The 18,112-nt window shown below is 34.4% G+C and overlaps 1 protein-coding gene across 1 annotated transcript in view; it reads left to right on the forward strand.

Annotated features, from left to right (window-relative positions):
- Positions 1–18,112, forward strand: part of PRIM2 (DNA primase subunit 2) — a 290,408-nt gene that overhangs the window by 164,649 nt on the left and 107,647 nt on the right. The window contains exon 8 of the mRNA XM_063096879.1: positions 3,053–3,120. Coding sequence (XP_062952949.1) covers positions 3,053–3,120 — 68 coding nt within the window. The remainder of the gene's footprint in view (positions 1–3,052; positions 3,121–18,112) is intronic.

Genomic DNA, 18,112 nt, shown 5'->3' on the forward strand with positions numbered 1-18,112 from the left:
AAAAATAGCACAAACTCTGTATTGGTTAATTCTGTGTGCTAGATATATTCTTAATGATAAAAGAACATGTTAACTCACCTCTCACCTCTCAACAATAATAAAAATAAGCTATAAGGTATGCCAACTTTTATGATGATTCCCATGAAATAGCCCTAACTCAAATAATCCGTTTAGGCTTCCCAGATGTAAACTGTGATAGATCTTCTTTCTCTTTTATTCTTGGTGATTTACGTGTCAAGGACATTGTTGTGTTTTCTATTTGAAAACAAACAAACAAACAAACAAACAAAACTAAAGCATATTTGGAAACCAAAGTCTATTTAACCTAGAAAGATATTCATTTCAGGTTGTAGTGGAAATCTTAAAAATCTTTAATGCTAAAAATCTTTTTATGGTAGTGTATCTCTATCTTGGAAGGCTGGCAGTTGTAATTTAGTTTAGTTTTGATTTAGATTTAGTTTTGCTGAAAGCCAGAATTTGAAAAGCTTTATCTATGAAATGTAGATAGGAATGTACTTTCATTTTCTTCTGTTAATGGAATCACACAATTGCAAGCTCTTGGATTTGTTACATATTCAATAAATACTTATTAAACATCTGTTTTGTTCTAAGTGCTAGGGAGGTAGTACCCCTGATAGTCCAGCAGATGTGAGTACTAACTACATTAGCTCAGAGAGAAATTTCAGCAGAAATGATGGAGCCAGGGATACCTAAAATGAAATTTACGTTTTGTCAGCCAAAGGTCAGTAGATGGGTTTGCCACTTTGAAGAGCTTTGGAATAGCTTTATTACCTCGTCTTTTTAACATGAAGAAACACATGCTCTTTCTGAAAATGCTAATGGTTTTAAAAGTTGAAAGCAAAACTTTTTGAAAACTCAAAATCTTCTTGTAATAATTTTACTCAGAGCATTGACTCCTGGTTTAGTAGTCCTTCTGGCCAGAGATTCAAACTTGAAAATAAGTTGGAGGTGGGGAGGGGCTAGGACTGGGTTGGGGGCCTGGAGAGGCGCTCAAATCATTGAGCGTGTATGTTCCAGAAACTGGAACTGTGACACATTTCTACCTGATGTACTCATGTTGTGTTGCGGAGTTGGCAGAAGGCTACTTCAAAAAGTTCGTGGAAAAATGGCATTAGAAGGTAATACAAATCCTTCTGTGAACTTTTTGAAAACTGCTTGTATAGTCATTCTACACCTAGTGTTTCAGAATGTAGCCCAGAAGGAAAATTTTAAGAAAATGTTTGATGAAAAACTGGTATAATAACTTTAGCTTGAAAACTTAATTCTGAATATTTCACCCTGACCTTGGTGTGGAGAATAAATTAGGCAAGAGGCAGGAATGGAGGCAGAAACAACAGTGAATGGAAATGTATTCATAGTTTAGAAAAAAAGAAACAAAGGCTAAGATTGAGATGAAGCGTTAGATTTGAAAATGTTTCCTATGTGGTATGAACAGATGTCTGGAAATATTTTGCTGTTACCAAGGTGTTTTTGTTTGTTTGCTTTTATTTAGAAAAGATGGTTTGATGAAAAAGCCCAGCTCTGTTTGTTTTCAGAGAATTGACTTCGAAATATCTAGATGAATCATTTAAATCTTTTTAGAGCATAGCTTTGTTTCTGAGAAAACTCTGATGAAAACTCTTGAACAATGAAAATGACATTTTGTAAAGGGATTTGACATTAATAGATACAGGGCGTATTAAAGTATTAAAGTGTTTTGTTTATAAAACTTGATAACCTTGATAACATTTTATATGTCATGAAATTTTAGACTTAACATTCCTCAGGAATACTGAAAGTCTGGTTGTGCTGAAATTGCAGCAGACTAATTGTCTCACTTGATTGCATTTTAAATTAGTCAGTAACTTAGATGAGTTGACTTGTGCAAAATCAGGAAAGCTTCTCTATTATTATTAGATATGATTTAATAAAAATGACTTCATATATGACATTTTGGTCAACATTTTTTTCACAAATATACTTATTAGATGTTTAAAAATTGATAGTCTTATTTGCATATTAAATTAGTTCTGATAAATTGTGTCTGTTTTCCATTTTCAGGATATTTTAATTAACACAAAAAATTAGAGGGAATGCCCTGTATAAACCAAGGATATCTTTTAGTTTGTTGCCTGCCTAAGTTTCTCTTTCGTGAATTTCCACATGGTTTATTAGTAGAATACAAGAACTATTTTTCTTATCATTGAATCCAGAAGAGATTTATTTTTTGCATTTGTTTTGATGTTTTAAATTTGCTTCAAGCTATCTGATTACTTTGGATAAATGTCTTTAATTTGGGGGAGTCAAATTCTTAAAAGAGGACATTCTCTTAAGAACAGAGTGGAAAATAGAGATACATAGAGATATAATTAATATTATTGCAATAAAATATATCAGAAGCTCACATTTCCGTGATGTACTGTCAACTTAATGCACAGTATTTAACTACAAGGTTTTGGCTTTCACTTTTTATTTCCTAGATAAATTTGAGTCATATTCAATATTAAATATTTTGAATTGCTTCTGTATATTTAAAAGACATTCTTGGTTCCTTATAGTAAAGTGGTTGTCAAAATGAAAGAATGCATGGTGGGGTGTGTGCGTGTGTGTACACACTTCTCTGTGTAACCAGTTTCACAGTGGCTTAGCCATGAATGAAAGTCTCTCCCCCAATTTCTTCCTCATCTTAGGATTCAGTACTGTAAGGTTGGTTGTTATGTATTTTAACATTTAGAAGATTTTTCGTTTTTATTTACAAAGATTTATTTTCACGAGTAGAGGCTTTTTCATGAACTTTGATGGATACTCTTATTTTTTGTTTTGTTTCCCTTTTATTTTTAAACTTCTAAACTCAGTGACAAACTCTGTGTCCTTAGATCCGTGTAGTTAACTCTAATCACATATCAGCTTTTTGTATAATCCTTGATTGAAAAAAGAGACATTACATTTTTAGTACTACTTCCCCTACCCCCATTTTGCAGTTAGTGTTCAAATATGTTGGGTTGGGTGTTTGGCCATGGCTGTTCTTACTAACTTTCTTCTCTGCTTTTAGTTAACAGCCAGATCCTTGCCTGCTGTGCAGTCCGATGAAAGACTTCAGCCTCTACTCAACCACCTCAGGTAATGTAAAGCACAGCCTTGTTATAAGTGTAAGTGCATTAAAGTGGGTAAAGTATGCGAAAGTGGTTAAAACCCCTTCAATTACTAAACACTTAAATTTTGTTATTCAAATTGAAGTTCTTAATACCCTTGACTTTAGGGTACTGTAGAAAGCTCTTTTAATTTAACAGAAATGTGCAGAACTACTTGTTAATTTAAGTTAAAATGAGTAGAGATGACTGACTAACTTTACAGAAAAATCTCGAATGAGCTATTTATTGAAATACAAGGCTAAGGCATACTTTTATTAGGGATAGATGAAATTGATAGGATTTGTTTTTGTAGCTTATTTATTGATAGCATCTCCTGATTTTATTTGATCTTAAGTATTTTAGATGTAAAGGATAGTAAATCTGTTATATTTTTTACAGACACTTTTTTCCTAAATTTTAAAAATTATTTTTTATTAGTCAACATATCTCCATTTTAAAGTTTTCTGTGGTAAATCACCAGTAGCGTTTTCCTTTGTGGTTTCTTTTTATTCTTTTTAAACTTAGAATATCTCTTTCATTCAGATGTTCGGATAAATTTTACTTCCAGGTATCTCTTACTTTTCTCTGTTTTTCCTTTTTTTCTGCCTCCCTCTCCCCTTTCCTTCTCTTCTCTTCCTCCTCCCCAGTAACTTTTCCTTCCTGGACAGATACTTTTAAACCTCTGTGTAATTGTTTTGTTGAGGCAGGAAGGAGGTAGGGGGTCAAGACTAATATTTCAGCAGGGACTGAGTAGCATATATACTATAAATATCTTTTTAAATTTCCTAGAGCCCTGTGCTAGTGAATTAAGAAACCCAGAAGTCATGTTTGAGTCTCTTGCCCAACCCCCCTCTCCTACCCATACAAATCTCTTGGGGATTATATCTCCTGAGTATCTCTCTTACTATAGTAGCTTCTTGTCTGTTCTCCTGATGGCCTCTTTGCCCTCTGTAATATATTTCACATCATTATCATATGTGATTATATTATTCCTAGGCTTAAAACCCTTCTGTGCCTCCCAATTTCATTCTGGATGAAGCCGGACTTCTTAGCCTGGCACGCTAAGTCCTTCTGGAAAGGGCTTGGCCTGTCTCTTTGGACTCTTTCAGCATTGGGACCCTAACTTCTAGTATCGCCAAATGTCATTGAGTTCCTCTAATATGCAACCGCTTTTGCTTGCTCACCTCTGTGCCCTTGCAAATATTTTCCCTTCTGCCACGTTAATTTATATATAAATATAATTTTAAAATATATATTTAAAAATGTATTTAGTAAAAAAAAATATTTTTAAGTGTATTTAAAGTATTTTAAATATATATAAATATGCATATATAAATATATTTATATTCTCCCCTTACTCCACTTCTATAACTTGACTTTTTGTCCTTTAAGACTCAGCTCAAGTGACACCTCCTCTGATAAGCTTTCCCTGACCGTTTAGTCCTCCCCCTCTGAATCAGATACCTTGTGTTTTCATAATATTCATGACTACCTCTGTATTACAGAATTTATGATATTGTTATTGTTTGTTTACTGTCTGATTTCTCTAATATAGTATGAGCTGCTTGAGAGCTTGTAAAGTGACTTTCATATTTGTATTTCCAGTAGCTGGGACAGTATCTGGCATATTATGTATCTTGTTGAATGAATGAATGCATTGCTATAACAGTGATATTTTGTTGTTTCTTTTCTGCATGAAGTTTTTATAATTTATAAATCATATTGTCACAATTTTTTTTTTTTCTGTAAAACCACTGGTTCAAAAGGTATAAACCTAAAGGGCCAAATCTCACCTCTGGTTAATGCTTCATTCTGTGAGATAGTGATGAATTCTCCTTCCTCCATCTTAGTATGGTAATTGTCAAGTAGAATTTAGATTAACTACTGACACACCTCTTTGAGTCCTTGAAACTTGCACAAACTATACATTTGTTTAGGGCTTTTATTCTCTGTGGAGTTCACTCATGACTGGTTGCTAGGCAACCAGGGCTAGCTGCTACATGTAATATGCACCAACTGATGTTGCTTTTTTATTATTATTAAACCAAACGGTTTCTCATTTTATTACCATGTCAGAGAAATCTGTATGTAGGATGGCAGCTGATGTGCATAGTTTGACACTTCTGGTTCTACAAAGTAATCTTATGATAAGCCTTTCAAGCACATTGAATTCTCTTTTTTGGCTGTCTAAATATGTTTTTCTTTTATCTTCCTTTTAGTTAGGTAAAAATAAGAAAAAATATTATTCGGGTTGAGAGATTCCAATGATAATCTTTTTAGGAAAAAATAATTATCATTGATTTGCATGACTGTATAATTTAAATGTTACCTAGAGGGGATGGACATTAGGAGGTTGAGACTGAGATCATTATTAGGTCTAATTTTATTTAGTGCTTCTAATAATCAAAGAGTAATGATGAATAGCCTTTTAATTAAATTTGTCAATTAAACTAATTTGGGAGATGATACAAATACATGTAAAAATTGAAGTAGCAATACAGAGAAATTCCCAAATCATTTTACAGGACTTAGACACTCAAAGAGAATTAGTAACAATTTGCTAACCTAGTAATCTATGATATCGCTTAACAATATATATTATTTTGAGAATGCAGAAGTGATGTGTCCAAATTTTCTTAGTTTAACCCAGTTCTCTAGTTAAGCACAGAAAAACATTTTGCTTCAATATTTTCTGGAAATACAAGCTTATTTTTATTCATTAGTAGCATCCTTGCATTCATTAGTTACTGAGTGCCCATTATGTGCTTGGAATAAAAAAATAAGACAATCTCTGTTCTCAAGGAATTTACAGGCTTGGTTTCATCTGTGAGACAGGCACTTGAACAAGTTACAAAATTTGTAAACTTTTCGATCAGAATTAAACAAAAAGTACGTAATTTTTTTAATTGAACTGACTGTCTCCCTCATGGAGCTATTTCTTTAAGTAATGGGGCCATGACTTACTTGTTTTGGTTGCCATACTTTCTAGAACAGTAATAACTCACAGGGGTTACTCAGATTGGACTAAACTTTAATCCCACTTGGCGAATGATATTGTCATTAACTAAGAAGGACAATAAGGAAGGAAAACAAGGGAATTACAGAATGAATATGGTTGCTGAGATAAATTCAGTAATTTTGGTCATTTTAAGCTTGAGATGCCTGTAAGACATGTGGAGAATGTTTAGCAAGTAGCTGAATATAGATCCACAGTTTATGAGGTTTATACCAGAGAGACATTTGTAATCATCACTGTACAGGTGGTGGTTAAAATCAGGAGAATAGTTAAGATCATTCAGGGAGAGAATATAGTGTGACAAGAAAACGGGAAATGGCCCTGAATAGAACTCACACAATATCATTCATTGTTTAAGGAACTTGTGATGGGCAGCAGTGGAGGTGGGGAGATGAGTTAAAAGAGGGAGGATTCTTGAACAAAATAGGAACACATCAAAAGGATAGTGGTATCAAAGATGCTAAGAGAAAAATTTTGAAAAGGGATGCTAAACCACTGTTGAATGCAATGGGGAAGTCAGGTCAGAACTACACAATGGTGCTTGGATTAGATACCTGGGAGCCACACTAGGCTTAGCCACAACAGAGTAATGGTATGGATGTCAGTCTCAGTCCTGTGAAGAGGAAATGAGGCTGTGGAGATACAGGGAGTGTAGATGGCTCTTGATAGAGCTTAAATCTGAGGGCAAGGAAGGAAAGAGGACTACATCCATGAGCTTCATGGCTGAAGAAAGTGTTTTATTTTTTCCTTAAGACTGGAAAGATGAGCATAGTCACAGATTAAGGGAGAAATAAGGACTAGTGGGTGTGGGGGGGAATAATTGAAGAGGCAAGGTTTTAGAAGGAGTAGGAGGGGATGAGACCAGGCAGTCAAACTGGTTAGAGTTTACAGAATACTTTCCAATCTACCTTTTTAGTTCATGCTCATCCTCCAGTGAGGATGGTCAGTGGTCATTTATCATTATCCCTATTTTAAAGGTTGGCAGTGGAGCCTTGGGAAGTTCTTGTTAACAAAACCTAATTTTTCAAATATAAAATACTGCCCTTCCCTCCTCTCAAGAGATGAATGAATTATTTCATAAGACTACCATATTTCAAAATTGATACCAGCATCTCTTCAAGTGGAAGAAATAAACTTGTTTAGAACTATAAAAAATGTAAAATTTGTTTAAATCATCAAATTTTTGCTTTCCACAAATTGTGTATTGTTAAATGTCTTCTAATGAGCCTACATCTCATTGTGACTTTACTGTTGTTCTCATGGTTGTATGTCACTGCATTTTCTTGGATGAATTATATAGTGTACTGATTTTTTAATTTGGAGATATATAAAAATCTTGGGATACGTTCCCATGAATGTAGAAGTTTATGCTAAATAAGTATCTTTTCTATGCTAATGATGGCACTCATGGGATAATATTTGTAATAAATAAGATTTGTAAATAAAGATTGTTATTTTTATTTATTATCTCACTTATAAATGTAAAGTATAAAAAGGTGAGACTAGAGAGGAGAAATATACAGTCCTTTTTCTACATGTGATAATTTTAATTGTATGATTGAGATTTTTCTCCTTAAAAATAATGGCTTTTCCCACAGTTTATGTATCTTCCTCCTTCATCCTTGCACTTCAAGATATGAAATGAATGGGGATAGCTTATTATAGATGACTCTAATAATGGTTGCTCTTATTTAATGTGTTGTCCTTAAAGAATAACTAATTTTAAAAACATGTATTTGTTACACTGTTTCTCCTAATTTTTTAAGCATGTTTTAGGCCAACAATGAATTAGAAATCAAAGACAAAACAAGCTAGCAAAGAGAAGTATTACTTATAGTATAAATACTGGGATTGTATCACGTGGTGCATCATGAATTTGTAAACAGATATTTATACTGATCTTTATTTTAAAGTAATTTAAAATAATGAAAGCCTCTTCCTTCACTCAGTATTATCACAGACTACTTTTGTAAAATTTCTTTTCCCTATGTAGTACATCTGGTTAATATGTTCACACGTCTCTATTTATTCCTCTAAAGAATATGCTGTCACAAATTTTATGTCAGACAAGCAATCTCTGTAAGAAAGTTTTTTCTTGTATCCATAGTGGTAAGTTCTCAGTGTTTTCTTTTTTAATTAGTTCTCTTTTTGAAATCAGAAAATTGTGCAGGCATTCATGTGTCTATTGTAAGTATGAAAATAAATGCTAGGAAATGGTTTAGTAGATAGGGGCTTCCACCAATTGAGGGCTAAAATGGAAGCCTCATTAATGTAATCTACATGCTTCAGTTGTTTGCGAGCTCTTTCTCCTCACCTGTTTCCAGTCCCTGGCAGCACCTTGAACCATTTATTGCTTTTTCTATATGGAGCAACAGAAGCTTTTAGTTCAGTGATTATTGTGAAGGTTTTCCAGGTGCTGTGTAAGATATTAATAAATTAGAATATATTTTTTCCATTGTTTATCACTTTTGGATGATATATTTTTTCACATCTGTATAGAAAATGTTTATGCCCTCTTAGAGATGTATTTGCCAAGAGTCAGCATTTTATTAGAGTCAGCTCATTGTGTTAAGGGCACTGTAATAGATACTCTGTACAAAGGAGCTAATAGGTATCGTCTGTCAACTCTGTAACATGGTGACTTTTACTCCAGTTTCCAATAAACTCTTCCTCATTTCCATGGGAAACCTCCTCAGAATGGCCTTTATAGTCCATATTTCTACCAGCATCTGGTCACCACCACTTAACCAATTGCTAAGACATTCCAAACTTTCTGTGGTTTCCTTGTCTTATGTTTTCAAGAGGGAAAGAGGACCAAACTTTATAAACAGATATGCACACCCAAACCTGCACTGGAGTAGGTGCTGCAGCGTAATCAAGTAGAGAATAAAGAGAAAGGTGGAAAGTCTTATTAGGCAGTGTCTGTATGTGGATTATGCTACAAAATTAATGTCATTTAATGTAGTCACACTATATAAAATTTGGGAAAAAAAGAAAAAAACAAATCTTACTTCCCTAATACAACCACCACGAGGCTTTTGTTGTAATCTCTAGTATATTTTTATGTAATTATAATTAATGTAGTTAAACTTTTAAAAAATTAATATGTCAATATGTCATAACTATGGGATAAAGTCAAAAATTGATTTTCATAGCTCTAATTTTAAGTGTCTGATAATATTCCATCAAGGATAGGTATACCTATTTTTACTTGACTATTCCCATTTTATTGGCTTTTTTGGTTGAATAAAATTTTATTTTTTGTGAAGGAAGATTACAGAATGTTAGCAGTTTTTATGTGATCTGGCAAAGTATACTGGGCAGAAGAAATGCTGTAATGACTTTATGGAGAAGGAATTGCAGCTTAGATGTTTTCCAGCAGATGAAGATAAAAATGAAGAGCAGCAGCAAACTAGGTAGTGTATAGCTCTGAAGATACAGATACAAGAGAGTTCATTAGTCTGAAGATGTCATGTTGCCCAGGTAAGACAGTAATAAAGCTCTTAACAAATGAACCAGTGACTTGAAAAAGACAGAATTCAGGAAGCTGAGTTTTAAACCTTATTAGTGTGTGTAGATTAGAATCTCTATAGCCATCTTATCAGTAAACCATTAATTAGAATATTTAAGAAATCACACACACATGTTAATGTGTGTGTGTAAGTATAATAAAAACATGTGTGCATACATTTTCCTGTTATTTAGAAGTGGCATTAGCATTTTGTATATGAGTAAAAAAAGTGGTGAGTGTATAGTTTTCTGTTGCAGCTATGACAAACCATTACAAATTTAGCAGATTAAAACAACACCTGTTTATTATTTCACAGTTTTATAGGTTAGGAAACTGACATGGGTCTCACCAGGGTAATATCAAGGTCTATAGAGGGCTATGTTCCTTACTGGAGGCTCTGGCCAAGAATCTGTTCCAAGCTTCGTCATGTTGTTGGCTGAATTTACTTCCTTGCAGTTGTAGGATTGAAGTCCTCATTTCATTGCTGGCTGTCAGCTGGGGCCTGGTCTTTGTTCCTAGAGGCTGCCCACATTCCTTCTCATGCTTTCCATGAGCTCCTAGAGGCCTCTGTGGTCTTTGTGTGTGGGTCCCAACTCAGAGCCTTCTCACACTTCAAATCTCTCTAACTTCTCCTGCTGCATCACTCTGCCTCCAACCTGCAAAAGTTTTCTGCTTTTAAAGGCCCTTGTGATTAGATTGGCCCACGTGGGTATCCAGGATAATCTCTTCATCTTAAAGTCCTTAACCTTAATTTTCATCTGCCAAGTCCCTTTTGCCATATAACCTAATGCATTTATAGGTTCCAGGGAATAGAGTATATTTGAAGGGTCACTGATTCAGCCTATTACAGTGAGGGTTTTCTTTTTGGATGGGGGTGAGGGTGGGGTTAGGGATGGGGAGTTCAAAATAGCTTTTTGTGTTGCCTTTAATCACCCTTAATTTGTATAGAATATTACATATTCCTGGGATTTTGTAGTTAGGTTAATTCACTTTGGTAGATTAACATGTCTTAAAGTTGATAAAAGGGTTAAAAAATGATTTCTTACAGAAGTAGAAATGTTATTGATTTTCTTTTTAATGAGATAGAAAGAAGATTAAAAAAAAAATCTTTCCTATCTCTTCAACCAGCTACCTAGCCAATGCAAACTAACAATACCCCATAAATAGTAGACTCTGTAATGAGGTTGTACATAGTGGCTGCAACTGATGGAGGTACTTTGTGTGGGAGCTGTTTAGTAATATATGCTGACACCTTTTAGCATTCTAAGAGTTTGTTTTATTTATTGTTTATTGAACACATATTAACTGAACTCCTACTAGTGCCGTGCATGGTGTTAGGTCCTAGAGATACATATTTATTTCTGCCTCTGTAGGACTTAATGCTTATCAGCGAAGAGAGAATTTTAACTAAAGCGTTTACAGTAGTTCTTGATGACTGTCAGCATGGTGGAGGTATGGGATTCTGTGAGAGCAAATAACATCGTGGAAATAATGAAGCCTGGCCCATCACAGTGGTCTTGCAGCTTATCCCCAAGCTAGACATTTCAGATTTCTCTTAGCCTTCTGACTCCAGAGTTTCTTAGGAATTTCTGGATTGTGGATGCCAGTAGTCTTTCTGGAAAGCAAAATTTATGACTTCTGCTTTTCAAGTAGTTTTATTATCTGTAGTTATTGAAGTTCCTATTCTTCACTCATTGGGTTTCTTTAAAATATTGATTGCCCTCTGGTTAAGTAATAAAGAAAATTAGTTATTTTACACTGTGTTAGGCATAAAGCATAAACAAAACGATAATGATGTTATGAAAAACAACTTTCTTAAAAGTCCTGGGACAGATTTGTGGTAGTTACTGTGGTATATTAACAACTAAAAAGTAACTTAAATGCTGTGTGATAGAACGTAATGATGGAAGTGTTTTATACCTGTGCTCTTCAATCCAGTAGCCACAAATAGCTATTGTATGCTTGACATATGGGTAGTGGGACTGAATAAGTGAATTTTAAAATTTATTTAATTTTAATTATTAAAATAGCCAGTTATAGATAATGATTACTGGATTGGACAGTGAAGGTTCATATTATATTTGAAATACATTTAGATAATCACATATTTAAAACAAAATCATAATAGTGGGGCCTAGAGTTCCAAATCTGAGGTGGCCCTGGAAAAACTATATCTATAGAATTGTTGTAAGAAATTGTGTCTACTGAGGGTTATTATGCTCCCAAGCCAAGGCAGCTCCCACACCTACTGGTGTGGATTTCACCTCTTTGCACCTGAGCTATCCACCTGTGCAGGACTGTAGCAAATACTCTGTAGGAGAGGAATACTTAAAGCTGCCCAGCCAACAAGCTGTGATTCTTGTCCTGGTTCTTTCCATGACTGATTCTGCACATGGCCTATGGTATCTTGTGAGTCTAAATGTTTAGTTAACCTAAGAACACCCTCTGGCATTCCAGAACCAATTAACCTTTATTCACTCAGAGTAAAAACAAAACAAAATTCAATAGCTTGAACTGGGGAAAGACAGACTACTGAGACTTACCAAAGGTTTAATGCCCTCTCAGTTGTTTCTAATTACTATTTTTAAAGTAGTGCTAGGAAAGATAATACAAGGTGAGTGAAAAACTCACTTTTAATAGAGCTACCGTGATTCTTGACTAATTGCATGCATGCAATCTGAAGGAGGCTACTGGGAACAATCACCAAATGCACACACCAGTGTGTCTTCTCAGATCTTATGGAGATCTGCTTCTAATCACCCAATTTAAAGTTGTCCCCTAGAATTTAAGCTCCACGAGAGCAAGGAATTTATCCATCTTTTTTACTGTCTCCCTATTACTTATAATAATGGCGAGTATAATAGGACCTCAGTAAATAAATATATGAATGAATGATAGAATTTACCTTTCATGCAGTTTTTTTTAAGCTGCTAAATGAATGCAGTTTTTTAAAGCTGCTGAATGAGATGGTAATTTGGACAAAAAGCTGATGGATTTTCTAAGGGAAACTTTGATAAGAAAATGCCCTTTACCTTTGCAGAAATGTAGTGCTGGTGTCGTCCTTTGTTATGGGACTTGGAACTCTTTCATTAAGTATTACTGTTTTATGAACCTTAGAACTCTAGTCATAGAGTGTAGAGAGAGTACTTTTTATTCCTCTTTGTGGTCTCACTCAGAAGTACCCCACTCCCTGTTCTCCCCAATGACTTGTTCAAATATTGAAGGCTTGTATTGAAAACAAAGCAAAACTGTTATATACCTTACTGTTTTGATCTGTGAAATGAAACTCTTAAACATTATGAGGCATCGTCAATGGCTATGCAAGACTGAAGGGGTATAGAGGAAAGGTATATAATGTCATTACTGGACTGTCACTTTTAGTAATAATCTTCATTAGCTGTAACCATCACCCCCTCTTCGCATCCCCCCCGCCACAATTGCACCATAACTCCCAAAACATTGTGTCCCTGGTTCTCTACTGTTATTGGGGAACAGCTGTAAGGAGGTGATCTTAGAATGCCATAAATGTGTGGTAGCCAATCTCAGAAGCATTTCACACTATGTAAATTATTTGTGGGTAAATAGGAAGATGCTTTCCATCAGTTTAATGTATTAATTCTGCTGGATGTTAGCACTCTATTCCTCTGGCCCCTCACTTTTTATTAGATCCCTCTCATCATGCTTTATTTTAATCATTAGGCTCTAACTAAAACCAGAGTGGCCTTCAATAGGGATCATTTTACAACCAGAATATACACTAAAAATACAGAGTAAAGGAATATAACAAAATTTGCTCATGAAGATATAGATATTTGTGGGGGGACTTAAATGTGTAAGGTGAAGATACCTATGTAGGACTGTAGTTTGAATACATATTATAGAGGTTTGTGGGCATTTTACTTTTAGAATCAATTTTATTGATGTATAATTGACATGCAAAGAAATACACCCATTTTAAGAGTACAGTTCGATGACTTTTGACAAATTTAAGATGCAGATAGTTTCGATAGAAAAATGTGATGCAACTTTCAGTTCTCTTGCAGTTTATTGGCTTGATATGGTTATTAATAGAAATAAATAGGAAACTATGGAGTACATGGGAAAGATGAGGTCAACCTAAAGTAAAGTAGCAGTTGTATCATTTATTAAAGTTCTTAGCTGATATGGAAATCCATATGATCCTGATTTTTATTGGATGTGCAAGCCTCTTGGAATCATACAATTTCTCTCAGATATACAGAAATATAGATCATTATACTGCATATTGTCTGATGTTAGTTTTCTGATTTTTTTTAAAAAATATAATTGAGTAAAATTCATGCTTCTGGAAAAATAATTTACATTCAATTTAAAACAGAATTTTATTGATTGTATTCTCATTTGGAATAACTGCAGGGAAGATCACCTGGGCTAACACAAGTTGCATTCCATTTACTAGGGATTTAGCTGTAAAAAGAAACTCATTTCAATTTCAGTGGTGACAGCTGTTGAGTGAATTTTCCTGTGATATCCTTCTCAGCAGGAAATGATATATTATAACTTTGGCTCCCTTGATTTCCTACCCACCCAGCGAATCCAAACTGCAGGGATTGTGCATTCTAAATGTCTGAATAGCCTAGTTTATGTGGACAGAATTTTTTTTTTTTTTTAAAGTACAAAGTGCATAAAATTGTGATTGCAAAAATGGATATATGGGTGACATACAGAGATTTTTGTTTCCTCTTCCTGAAATTGTTTTTCCTTTTGTGCCATGATTATCCCTGGCTTTATGTGAAAATGGTATTTTAGAAGTTGGTATACTTTTATAGAATGATATAGGAGATTACAGTTCATTTTGAAAGATGTATTAGCCTACTTTTTAATAGTCCAAATAAATGTTTCCTTGCTGCAAGATCAGTTTTGATTACTTGTGATGTTTTTTTCACTGCTTATTTATTTTTATGCCAGTTTAAAAAATATGATAAACTACAGCCTGTCATCGAAAGGGCTAAATAGTGTTAACCTTTTTAGGCTCAAGAGTACTGGGAAATGCTTGACCAAGAAAGGAAATGTTTTATGTATAGTGTTTTATGAACCTCAGAACGTCTGTCTGTTGGTGGAGATGGAAGACAGAGAGACGCTCCCCAAGGATGGGAGAGGAATTCTTCCCACTCTGGTTTAGGATCTCACTGTAATCCACAATCGCGTCCTGCCTAGCATGGCTGCTTACAAATGAGAGAAGAATGGACAGTTAAAATTAAGTGTTGAGGTGGGTGAAGCAGCCCCAAAGACTCCCAAATCGAAATGTGTCACAGCTTTATTTTTCCCCAAAGAAACAATTCAGGTTACCTCCAAACTAATCAGAATTCAAGATTGTTTCTCTAACAGTATAAAAGGCAAACTATAGCTAAAGTTTAAAAACTTGATTCCCAAGTAAAATGTTGTGAAAACAAGCACATTCGCAGTAGACTTGAGGTACTTCCTTTAGTAGGCTCAGTTGCAGTTTATGCTCTACTTATGACTGGCAGAGATTGGTCTTAATTTGGCAAATAGAAGTCAGGGTAGGTCAGTTGGCTATTCTACAGGTATACCTAGCCCTCTAGAGAATCACTTGATTGTTTCCTGTCATGGTGTCCTCACCGTGTCATGCTGTCCAGTAGAAATTTAATGAGAACAACAAATGTGAGCCATGTATGTAATTTTAAATTACTCAATTAAAATTAATTTTAATAGCATATCTCACTTAACTCATCCAAAATATCATTTTAACATGTAATCAATATGAAAAATTATTAATGAAATATTTTACATTATTTTTTCATACTCTTTAAAATCCAGCAGACTAAGCTACATTTCAAGTACTCAATAATCATATTTGGCTAGTGGATACTATACTGAACAGTGCAGCTCTACAAAACTGGGTTCTATTTAAATCTCCAATGTTTGAGGTTGAATTTTTGCACTTTAGAAACTTTCTAAATATGTAAACGTACACTATAATTATAGAATCACAAAACCTTCCAGATATCAGGTTGTTCAAGGACATCTATATTCTCCTACTCAAGGTTAAATATTTTATGTGATAATATGAAGAAGGTAGGAAAGAAATTATTGTTTTTCTAGTATTCACAGGGAAAAATTGGTAAATGTTAAGAAGAGAAAAACAGCCACCAAAATTCTTAAGCATAATAAATTTAGGCCTGGATGATGATGATGATGATGATGATGATGATGATGATGATGATAATGATGATTCCAATTTGAGTGAGAAAAACTGTGATAAACTCTGCAGACATCTTTTAATTCCCACAGCAACCCTTTGGGGCAGTACTTTTGTGATCTAATAATGCCTGTTTTACCAGTGATTAAATGGAGAGAGATTAAGAGGTTTCTGCAAAGTCACACAGATAGTATATGCAAACCACTAACTAGGATTCTGAAACCAGTGAACTTAATCACTTTTCTTCTACTCCCTTGTTCTTTTATGCCTCCATGATTGCCTTGGGAAGCTGGACTTGGAAAAAGTTATGCAAGTGAAGAAGAGTTGCAGGTGTTTCTTAAACTGTTGCCAAGTATTCCACTACTTGTTTTCATCAGTAGTCAGAAAAGGGGAAAATGATTGGAATTGTAGTCACTCTTGAAATGCTGACTTTTGCCCTCTCATTTTGTCAGTTATGCCTTGTGGCATTTATGTCACAGTAGTGGAGCTGGTGAATACCACTCTTGGAGCTGAGGTGTGATGATCCATTTTCTGCTAACGATCAGTGCCACAGCATGAAAAGATTATTTTTTTCTTAACCAGCTAATCTTGCTGTGAGACCCACAAATCCACTTTCATGTAATTTCTGCTTTTTGTTTTCAACTCTCAGTTTCAACACTCAAAAACAATTCCCTGTTGAGTACCTAAGTGCTCACATTGATATTTGTGGTACACTGAACAGGACTTAAATTTCTGTTGTTTCTACAGAGTCTGAGAGTAGGTCAGCCTCTCACTTATGGTTCACAGACCAGATGTGTGCAAGTGTATGTGTTTCAGATTTACCTTTTTATATATCCATGGTTATTTTAATTCTGTCAATTAGATGTTTGTTTCAGGAAAACCCTAGTTCAGTGTGGATGTGATTATATTGCCTTCCTGTCTCAGTCATCTCTTAATCCACTCATCCCCCAATATTGGATTGATTTAATTGTATTTAAAATAAGGTCATTCAAACTGGGTTACATAAATGTGTTTTGTATATTTTGAAAGTCTTACCTTTATCCTTTCAGCATTTAAATTATTGAAACTCTGTTAACTTTACAATTTTCTGTTTACTGTGATTTTAAGCTATATTGGAAAATTGGCCATGCTTAACTCTTACTGTTAAATGAACACGATGGTATGGGACAAAAAAGTTCCTCAGATGTGACTGAGTTTTAATTTAAATTGTATGTAAGTTTATTGAACAAATGCTACAGTAAAAAGATGCTTTTGTGTATCTTGTGCATCATTAGTTCTTATATAGTAGATTAGATAATTTAGGGTCATCACCTCAAAACAAAACAAAAAAATAAGAACAAATACTGAATTACTTCTATGTGACAAAGAGTTTGTTATACACCATTGCAAAATTGTGTTTTCTTAAAAAATACTTTTATACATATATTAAGGTTTTGATTACTTGACAAAACCCTTAAATTTTTATTAAAGTGGAGACTTGGCACTATGTTATTACAAAAGGAAACAGGATTTAAAGTTTGTTTTTTATTTTAATGGTTTTTGTTTAGAGACTTGCATCTGAGGACCTATGTAATTTCCCACCTACCTAATCTCAGTTCTTTTTTCCTGTTTGCCTTTGTCTTTCAGTTCTTTTTCCCTGTTTGCCTTTGTCTTTTTGTCTAACCTTACCTCTTCATCTATGAACTGTGATTTAGAAATTTTCTTGGCTTTGCTTATCTCTTTCTGCCTGTCCGTCTGATATTTGCTAACCCTTCAGATCCTGAGAAAAATACTTTTTTTATTATTCCAATATGCCACCTCCTTAGCGCATGCTTATTACTTTAAAACTCCTTCAACAACCTTAATGGGCTCAAATCACATACTTCTATGCACCTGGTCACAATTTCAGAATGTTTCAATGCATACAAGATTGTTAAACTACAAATGCTAAAAATACTAAAACCACTGAGCCTTTGACTTTTTTTTGATCGTCACATCCTATTTCTAAGCCTCCAAACTTGTTATTTTCTCACTACAATCTCTAATTCTTCTGCTCTACTTTCCAATCCTTAATTCCCACTGATTGTCATCTTCCTTTCAACCCAGCCTTCTGTGCCGTTACCCCAGGTTGCCTGCGCCTTCTGGCTTAGCTGGCTTCTCTGTTCCACCTAGATCTGCTGTTGGTCATTTCAATAACTGCAAGTAATGTTTTAGAATCATGTAGTCTGTGTTTCTAAAGCAGAAGTCTCTGTATTCAGTGTCATTTTATTGCTCAA

Source organism: Cynocephalus volans, chromosome 5, assembly GCF_027409185.1.
Source record: "Cynocephalus volans isolate mCynVol1 chromosome 5, mCynVol1.pri, whole genome shotgun sequence".
NCBI lineage: Eukaryota > Metazoa > Chordata > Mammalia > Dermoptera > Cynocephalidae > Cynocephalus > Cynocephalus volans.